Below are 10,739 nucleotides of genomic sequence, written 5' to 3' on the forward strand. Positions count from 1 at the left end.
AAATATTCTTACAGAAAGCTACAATTATGTGTATTTTGAAAACAAAATTATCTGTGTTTTTGTGAAAAATGTTGACGCTCAAGAAGAGAAAAAAAACAATGATGCTGCTCATTCATTGTCTTTTTTTCTATAAATGATAATAAAGAAATAATTTTGCTTATAAAATATATCTATATATATATTTCTCTTACACGGCGACAAAAAAAGCCTCATTACAACTCCCCGACTGGCAACTCTAGAAAATCGACCAATGATTGCCGCTAAAAATGTCACATGCCAAATCCAGCTGAGATGGCTCAACATATAGCGCTTTTAAAAACGGAAACTGAAATAACCAGAGAGAGCATAAGCTAGGCAGAAGTGAGTAGTCTTTGTCGATAGATCTCTATTTTAGTATTTTGTCGAAAGCGCTTTTTTTCACGAATTTATATATTGCGAATTTATTTGATGATTTTTGATTTATATCACGAATTTATTTGTTTTACTAGAATTTATTTGTTTATGCAGGTTTTTCCATTCCAATTCACTTATTTCAATTTTTAATAGACTTAATTATAGCCAAAATTTTAACCTTTTTAAGGAGACATCAGTTTTAGAAGTTTTATCTTAAAATTTTATACTATAGCACATTTCTAATAGGTTTAACGAATTACATGCCATTCATTTGAATTCAAATTTATTTTAATGACTTAGTATTTATAAAAAAGATGTAATTTTTTTAAAAAAAAAAGTTTTTATTGAATGATTGTTTAGAATTCTTAGAATTTTGCGCATTTGCAATGTACCTAAGTTAGTAGCGAGCGAAGCGAGCTTGGTTTGCGAAGCAAACCATATAAGATTGCGTAGCAATTTTCGGGGGTTGGCGAGCGTTAGCGAGCAGGGCGCGCAGCCCACTAGTTATTATAATTTCATGTAAGCAATTTTTTTTAAAATGTTAATCGTAACGAAGTAGAAGGATATCTGGATTTCAAAAATTATCAACTGTATTTTTTAAAAAAATTAACTTACAGAATAAGAAGTAATAAATGATATATGATAATAAGAAGTAATAGATAATAAACAATTTCATTTTTTAACAATATATAACGCTAACCTTATGTCATATAACAGTTCACATCGGAAACAGTTTTTGGCTCTATTCAGAGTTCTTACTTTTAAAATTTTCGATATAAATTTTATAATTTATCACTGGTAGCATCTGATCTCACTATTTTTTTTATTTATTCATTTTTGCTACTTTTCACGTCAAGGTAATCGTGAGCTTGTGAAATAAAAATATCGAAAGAAATAATTTTTTCTACAGCGATGGATAAATAATCAATGTTTGAAAAAAATCACAAAAAGGCACTTAAAATTGTGATAACTTTTAAGCAAGTTCGAATTAATGGTAATCTTAAAGTCATAAACAAAAAATAGCCCCTTGCAGTATATTAAATTTCAACTCTGTAGATTCTTACGGCTTGTACAGTAGCCCGCATGATATTTTTTCCAACAAGTTTAAAATAAGATAATTGTTGAACTTATCATCGAATATAATTCTTTTATACCATCCAAATACCCGTACGTTTTTCTACACACCTTAGTAATTTAAAGATTCTAAGTTTCATAGATTTTGCGCAAGAAAATAAAATGTAATGACCCAAGCGAAATTCAACTTAAATTACGATTCACGATACAGCGGCGGCGTTATCATCTTTTTAAGATAAAGAATGGTCAACAAAATTATCTTTTTTTTAAAAAAAAATATTGATCTTTAAGGTAAAAAACAACAAAAGAAAGAAAGAGAGGATACCACGATTTTTGGTGAGAGGATGTTAAGAAAATGAACAGTATCGAGGTTTTTACTTTCAGATGAAAGAAATCAATGAATAATTTTGAATATTTGCATATCTTTGTGAGCCTCAAACGTTGAAATACCATTTCTAATATTAAAAAAGAAATTAAACAAAAACGTTTTTCGTTTTCTTTGACTTTTTCTTCGTACTTCTATTATCATAAAAGGTGCTGGTTAAATATGTAAATGTAAAGCATTTCCATAGCAATCCACTGTAATCGAAGGGCGTTATGGAGAATAAAGTTCCACGATTTCGAGACTTATGGCATTATTGTGGTAATATGGTCAGAAAAACAGACAAGTCACCTTTACTTCCCTGATAAGCTGGTGATTTAAAGCTGGGTAAGCTTCATGCCGCCACTGAGGATGGAACTCCAATCCCTCGCAATGACAGTTTAATGCTATTAATCACTGTACCATTGCAGCTAAAGGTGAACTAAATTTAATCTAACAGTTATCAATAACTGTTAGACCCTCACAACAGTTATCAAAACAGTTATGCAAATTATAAATGATTTTCTAAAACGCGTTATTTTATATGTCACAGCCTTCGAAGAATTCCTCATACATATTAAAGAATTTAATTAATTATTTTATTCATAGAATTTATTTTTTAGCTTTAACTGTCTATTAAAAAATACTAACATTTTTGAAAAAAATATTTGCTAAAGGAAAAGTTTACTAAATTTTGGAGTAGTTTAAGTTTTGTGTTTTCCATTCGGACAAACGTGAAGCAAAGTTTGCTTTATTTGAATACAACAATTATGTACACTTTAATACACACTCATTGAAGGGTTTAGTTAGAAACTTTGCACCTAAAATTTCCTTTTGGTGTGCAAAAATATCTATTAAAGATATTTACTTTAAAAAGAAATCATTTTGCGAAAAAAAAAATTCAAAATATATGTAAAAAAAGTTTGCTTTATGTTTGTCATTGTGGCATTAAAGCCTACTTTAATTAATTTGATTCATTTCAAACGCACGTATCGAAGGGTTTAGTTAGATATCTTATTGTGTTTACAGTTGCTTAATTAACATTTTAAACACATTCATTAGAGGTTTTAGATAGATATTTTATAAAATATCCATTTAAGTTTCGAAAATACTTATTGAAAAACACCTACTTTTAAACAAAACTATTTGGCGAAAACGAAACGTTTTCTGAATTTTGTAGAAGTTAATTGTCTTATGTAAACCCTATTGACATTATTACTTTCTTTGAATAAGTTTTTTTTAATTTTAAACACACTTATTAAAAAGGTTTAGTTAGATATTTCATACCTGAAATTTAATTTCAAATAGCAAATATACCTACTACAAAACACCTACTTTAAAGATAATATTTGTCGAAAAGGAAAAGTTTTCTCATTTTTGTAGAAATTGTTTGTTTCATGTTTGTCATTCTGACGTTAAAGCTTTCTTTTTAGTAATTGTGTAGATATTTAACAAACTCATTAAATGGGTTTAGTTTTATGTTTTACAACTTAAAAACCTTTTTAAGCTTCGAATATATATATTAATTGTTTCGAAAAATTATTGAGCTAAAAGGAAAATTGTTTTAATTCAGAGAACATTTTTATTTTTACCTTTGCAATTAGAATTTTAAAATTTTAGTAGAATTAAATCTGCGCGAGTAAAACATTTAGATTAATAAAAATTATTTTTAAATTTCTGAACTCAGAACATGAATAAATTTTTTCTCCATAAACTTAGCTTAGATAAGAGCAAATGTTAAGATGCCGACCTAAGAAAGTTATTTTAAAGTAATTTATCACGTTTTAAAGTCTTAAGATTATATTCAAACCAACAGTTAAACCACAAAATCGTATTTTAAAAACATACATTATCGTGAATTTTCTGCCAGATTTCCCAAAACCATGTGGTATCATTCTCAACTTAATCTTTTCTTCCCAGTGCTATAAGTTATATGCTCTATTTAAAAAATCCACTGGCTTCGTTTCAGTTGACCAAACTTGCAACTGAAGTTATGGGTAAGTAACTGTAAAATTAAAATATTGCTTAGTATGCTAAAAATATTTTTTTTACATATCTAATTTAACTAATTTATTTTTAAATTAGTTTATTTTTTAAAATAAACATAAGAATTAAATGTCGGAACCGAAAAAATTATAAATTTAAAAAATTGTATTCTACAGTTCTACGATATTTTCAATATTTTTAATCAAATAATGTTTTAAATTAATGCAATACTCACATAATTTTTACTTCAATTTATGTAAGTTTTGAAAAATATTGAAAATTTATAATTTTTATGTATTTTAAAAATCAAACATTTATAGTTGAGTTGTTTGAAATATTGTTACGTACGCAAAAACTTTTCTTTTGTACTTAATTAATATAGCAATTTTATTTTTAATTTTTTAAAAGCATAATTATTAGATACCGGAAAAAATATAAACGTAAGAAATTGCTTTAAACAGCTCTACGATGCCTTAAATTTTTATTTTAATCTAAACAATTACCTACTACAGTTATAAATAATAACTATGTTATCAATTTAGGCAATTCAAATAAATTTAAAATTAATGCAACATTCAGAGTTGGTTTCATTTCAAGCTATAAAAGTTTTGTAGCACATTAAAGCAACTATCATTTTTATTTATTTTAAAAATCAAAAATTTATGGATGAGTAGCTTGAAATATTGTTACGTATGCGAAAAATTCTTCCTTGTACTTATCTAATTTAGCTATCTTTTCCTCATTTTTAAAAAGCATAATTATTATTTATTGAAAAAAATTAATTAAATGGAAAAAAATACCATTCAGTGGTAATAAATAATATCTACATTTCTAATTTTTTAAATTCAAAAAGTTTACAATTAATGCAGTATTCCAAGTTAGTTTCATTTTACTCTATAAAAGTTTTGTAGCAAAGAGAAAACTTAACTTTTTTATCTATTTAAAAAAATCAAAAATTTATGAGCGAGTTGTTTAAAATATTTTTAAGTAAGCAAAATTTATTCTTCTTTGTACTTATATGACTTAGCTATTTTGTTTCATCATTTTTAAAAACACAAATTTTAAATTCTGGAAAAGAAGAAATATGCATAAATTTTTAAAAGCAAATGCATTCTGTAGTCATAAATGACATCTAGTTTCTCAAATGATTTATTTCAAATAAATTTAAATTTATAGCAATATTCAGAAGTAGTTGAATCTATAAAAGTTTTATAAAATATTGAAAACTTGAATGCATTTAAAAAAAATAAAATCTATGAATGAGTTATTTAATATATTCTTACATTTTCAAAAAAATTTTTTTTTTGTACCTGTAAAATTCAGCCATTTTTTATTCATTTTTAAAAAGCATAGATAATAAATGCTATAAAATAAGAATAGTTATAAATTTAAAAGAAGTAAATTCTGCTGTTATAAATGATAACTATCTTTTAAAATGACTTAATCCAAATAAGTTTTAAATATAATGCCATATTTCGAGATAGTTTCAATGCAATCATGAAAGTTATATGACACTTTGAAAACTTATTATTGTTATGTATTTTAAAAATCTGAAATTTACTATTATTTCACATTTCTAAGATTTTTTTATACTTGTCGTAATTTAAAATTATATTTTTAGTTCAGTCATTGCTTAGTTATTCAAATTTTTTCCTTAAGGATCTTAAAATTTATTTATCATTTTAATTTTGTATACGACATTCAATTTTACTAAAGTTATGAAAGTACACAAAAAGGATTTATAACAAGCATCAACGTTTTGATAAAATATGCTAAGGATCATCCTTAGCTTTCTATTACTTAACAAGATTATTTAAAAATTTTTGATTATATTAACAATTAAACAAAAATGACACAGTGGAAGTGCCTTACACTTGAAACAAAGCTATAACTTTAAGCTGAATATCCAATCTTGCTGAAAAGAATTATCTGGGCTTTAAAACGGAGAAATAACTAAAAGATTTTAAAAGTTATCATTCTTTTTTTAAAGCGTATATTTTTCGAAATTTTTCCACCTAAATTAAAATTATCAAAAAGGAGTCAAAGCAATTTTCACCTCTTTGTTTGTTTTTAAAAATAAAAATGAAACTTAACTGCAAGGGTTTCTGCAACCGGGCCTTTATGGAAATCGTCGTATCAACAGAAAAGTATTCTCTTGTAAAAATTTTCAAAGTTATCTTTATAGTGTTCCAAACTTTTCCTTTAAAACGTGGCAAACCTAACATTTCTTTTCTATTTGTTAAATAGGTATTTCTTGTTTAATCTTGGTGGCCTTGCTTGGCTTGGCATTAGGCGATGACAGTTGCCCAAAAGCGGCAGAATTATCACCATGCACTTGCGACGGGGAAGGAGTCAACTGTATGAATGTTAAATCTTTGGCAGAATTAAAGAAAGCATTTAGTGCCAATTTCAAGTATGGGGCAGCCAGAACTGTTTGGGTACAGGGAACACCCCTAACTTCTCTAACAGCGGATGTGTTTGGAAAGATCAAAAGTCGTACGTTTTACGTCGAAGTCAACCAGATCGAGACAGTAGATCTCAACGCTTTCAGAGCTTCGAAGGACTACTTAAGTCTCCTAAGTTTATTTGGAAACAAAATTGTTGATTTTCCTTTCTCGGATCTCAAAGACTTCACAGCGCTTTCGACGTTGAACATGGGAAGAAATTTGATTCATACCATACCAGACAACGCTTTCCAGAGTCGTAGTTTGTGGGCAATCGTATTAGCCCAAAACCAAATTAGAAACATTGGAAAAAATGCTTTCGCCAACTTGCCAAGTTTGGGAAGACTGGAATTATCCTACAACCAAATCAAGACACTTGGTCCATATGCTTTGGCAAGTAAACAACACGGAAGTGGATTACAGGTAAATTCATACATTAAATCGTAATAAAATTTTATTACATTTATCGTGAACATCAGGTTTTCAAAAATGATAGTTGAGTTTTATAAAATATGTGTTTAGTAGTGATAAAAAAGAAAAGTTTTATATTTGCCAAGTTTTTAGTCTTACCAGTCACACCTGATTACAGCCCTAGCAGCAAGATAACTTAGGCCCTCGTTGGACCAATTGTATAATCTTGATTCAATAAGTGTTCAAAGGGCCATTATTTTCCGATATTGGCCCTACATAGAATTGTCCGATACTTTACAGCCACTATACAACCAATATCGGCCCTACATAGAGCTTTCAGATTCACTCGATATTTTAGATTCTTTATTCAGCCAATATAGGCCATATATTGTCTGTATATAGTCCGATATTAGCCTTATATAGGACCAATATTAAAAATACAGACATCCCAATATTGGTTCCTCGGTGGATGGTAATGTAGGACCCAATTCGAGCCAATTTGGAGCCCAACTGGGGCTAAGGTAAAATTGTTACTAGTAAGGGTAAACCCACGACAGAAAAAACTAACTATGAATGCCGAAAGCAAGATGAAAGTTAAATCAGGATTTGTATTAAACTTTCGAGAATCGATAGATATATACCGTTATCGTTGTAAGTAGTCTAAATAACACTATATAATTTTAATTATTATTAATAATTTCCCTTTGCTGTTAACAGTAACAACTTGAATGACTTTTTTGCCCTAAGCGACGTTTCAAGAAATTGCTCTGTACGTGTACGTGAAAATTCTCTTAGAACCAAAAACATTAATAAAAAATCTTGAATAACTGTATATCGAGAAATATAGGTGTAAACCTTTAAAAAATTTTAGCGTATAAAATAAAGTTTAAGGGATAGGAAAATTATACTGCTTTTGACCTATTTGTGGTTTGTCTGGGTTTCTTAGCAGTTTAATTTTATAAAAAGGTACGAAACTAGTGTGAAATTCATTAATATAGTAACAAGTACTGGGATTTGTTTCTATTTGAGATGACTGAAACAGTTATTAAGACGGAAAAAATCTATTAGAAGAAACTTTCAGAAGATGCAGCTATTTATAGCACTCAATAACAGCTCCAAAACAGCGTAGAACAGGCTTTTTAACCTCATATGGATCAATGATCAAACTCAGGCTAGAACATTATTACAGTCACAAATAGACGAGGCACAATTTTATTGATATAGGCTTGACAATAAAACCACGAATCCTTTGATATAATTCTAGACGATTCTTGCATAACTCCGTAAATATTGGTCATATCGCTTTGAAACTCACTGAATGAAATACAAGTTTCCAGAAAAATCTTTTATCAACGAAATGACTACAGCGTGCCGCCAAGTCAGCAAAAATGTCGCCAATCCCAGTCTTCCATAAGAAATGCATCAGGCGTTATTTTCTCCCTCAATTGCGTTAGAATTACACGATTTTCTTAACTTTTCTAATTAATCTGAGTGGTTACGGTCCGTCTAAGATATTTAGCCTCATAACAAAAGCGTATTTCCAAATTTCCAAAATTATACACATATTTACAAATTCGTAACAATATAAAACTTCTTACAGCACAATTTACAGAATTTAAAAACTATGTGTTACTGAAATTGTGGTCCTTACTTTACTGAATCGTTAAAAATGAAGACAGAACAAGATCAAATTTCTGACAGCACAGTTTACAGAATTAAAAAACTATGCGTTACTGAAAGAGTGGCCCTTACTTTACTGAATCGTAAAAAATAACGAGAAGACAAGATCAAATTTCTTACAGCACAATTTACAGAATTTAAAAACTATGAGTTATTGAAAGAGTGGTCCTTACTTTACTGAATCGTTAAAAATGACGAGAGAGCAAGATCAAATTTCTTACAGCACAATTTACAGAATTAAAAAACTATGTGTTATTGAAAGAGTGGTCCTTACTTTACTGGATCATTAAAAATGAAGAGAGAGCAAGATTAAATTTCGAACAGCACCGCTTACAGAATTAAAAAACTATGTATTACTGGAGTAGTGGTCCTTACTTTACGGAATCGTTAAAAATGACGAGAAGACAAGATCAAATTTCTTACGGCACAGTTAACAGAATTAAAAAACTATGTGTTATTAAAAGAGTGGTCCTTACTTTACTGGATCATTAAAAATGACGAGAAGACAAGATCAAATTTCTTACAGCACCGCTTACAGAATTAAAAAACTATGTTTTACTGAAAGAGTGGTCCTTACTTTACTGAATCGTTAAAAATGACGAGAGGAAAATTGACTGTTGCATTGCATTCTTCTACTGATTATTTTTCTTTCACTGCCATTTAAGGAGCCTGATGATGGAAGTCTTGTTCTTTCCAAAACACTTTGTTTTTTCTTTATTCTGTAACTGGTGTCTTAAAAATTATGCATTTATAAATACATAATCAGTAAAAATTAGGTCTTAGAAAGTATATATCTGTAATACTGCAAATATTTTTTTTTATTTGTGAAATAAAAAAAAAATATTTGCATTTTATTATCATTTTTAATTCCGAAAGAAATACCTCCTTATTGCAAACTACAAGCCGTAAGAAATATGTAAATGTTGAATTACGGTATTTCATGTTACTTTTTTAACAGATTAATTTTTTGTTTCAGTTAAGTCTTTCTGCCAATAAAATAGAAGACATAGACGACACAGCTTTTGACGGAGTAAATCCATATGCTGTATTTGTCTCTCAAAACCAGCTGAAAACTTTGAAAAAATCAGTATTTCAACCTTTAGTTACAAAAGCAGCCCAACAAGGAGGATTTATTGAAGTTTCTTGTAAGTTTTTATAGCTTATCATTTTCTGACATAAGGAATCCATATTCTTTACTACACAATTCTATTAAGTATATTACATAAAAATAGAAATAGGTTTAATATACTCCATTTAATATATCTATAATCTTAAAAATTCTTTAAAGACCCTAACATAAAGCGCCTGCAGGCCAATTTTTACTTAAACCAGCTGCTTACTGGCCACGGAATGTTCGGGACCTATCAGCAAAAATATTTCAGAAAATCAGTTTAATTCAATTGCTGTGGAGTGAGACAGGACATTCAACATCCCATTAAGCAGGACATTCAACATCTCATTAAGAGGAACACCAATTCTTCGCTATATTGACGAGCAGAAAAATTGTTATTCAAATAATAAAATAAACCCTCAAGGACATTTTAGCCCCAGATCAACTGACCCCAGTCATAAACCAACAATAAAACATGTCATCTTGGCCTTATACTGATCAACTTTTAGCCTCTTCTACTTTTTGCACTTTTATCAACGTGTGATTTTAGACTTCATCGACTTATATTCAAACTTTTGCTTTTTGCCATTTACATTCAGGATTTTTAGCTCTCATTGACTTTTAGATTAGTAATTTTATTTTCATTTTTAATTTCCTTAGTATTACCATCATTTTAATTCTTGACATTTACACCGGCGCTTTTAGCTGCCATTTATTTTAAATCTTGTTTTTCATTACTTTCATTTTTAGCTAATTCACTTTTAACTGATTACGGTCATTTGGCAAAATTTTTCTGTATTTTTAGTTTCTAATTTAAATATTTAATGTAATAATTTAATTTTCAATCTCCGTAATCTCCCTGAGGTTGATAGGGGTTCTATCTATCTTAATATTTCATGCATGACGTTACACTACAGAATTAATAAAATGATTGTTGAAAAGTCGGAAAAATTAAACATATTCCATCACAATGTTACACAAAGCATATAAATATGATATTCTATGATCGTTTATCAATGGATATAAGCTCTTTGTAATTATATCTTGTAATTTTTAGATAACCCCTTGACTTGCAAAGGATGTGACTACACATGGATTACTCTTAATAAAGATGTTCTAGCCCAAAAGCTGATTGGTTTTACCTGCAGAGATGGAACTTCAATTCACGACCTGACCAAATCAAAAATCGGGTGTAATTAAATGAAAAAAAAGAAGAAAAACATTTTAATATGATTTAAAGAGTTTAATAAATGTTTCAGCTTCCAATTTGGAACAGAAA

General features: G+C 28.6%; 1 protein-coding gene across 1 annotated transcript; it reads left to right on the top strand.

The window, feature by feature from the left end:
* The first annotated feature begins 3,683 nt into the window (after positions 1 to 3,683).
* Positions 3,684 to 10,739, top strand: LOC122270458 (oplophorus-luciferin 2-monooxygenase non-catalytic subunit-like). The gene is made up of 4 exons (XM_043047829.2): positions 3,684 to 3,825; positions 6,062 to 6,681; positions 9,326 to 9,494; positions 10,518 to 10,739. The coding sequence occupies exons 1-4, from the start codon at positions 3,762 to 3,764 to the stop codon at positions 10,658 to 10,660; spliced, it is 996 nt and encodes a 331-aa protein (XP_042903763.1). The 5' UTR covers positions 3,684 to 3,761; the 3' UTR covers positions 10,661 to 10,739.

Source organism: Parasteatoda tepidariorum, chromosome 4 (assembly GCF_043381705.1).
Source record: "Parasteatoda tepidariorum isolate YZ-2023 chromosome 4, CAS_Ptep_4.0, whole genome shotgun sequence".
Classification (NCBI taxonomy): domain Eukaryota; kingdom Metazoa; phylum Arthropoda; class Arachnida; order Araneae; family Theridiidae; genus Parasteatoda; species Parasteatoda tepidariorum.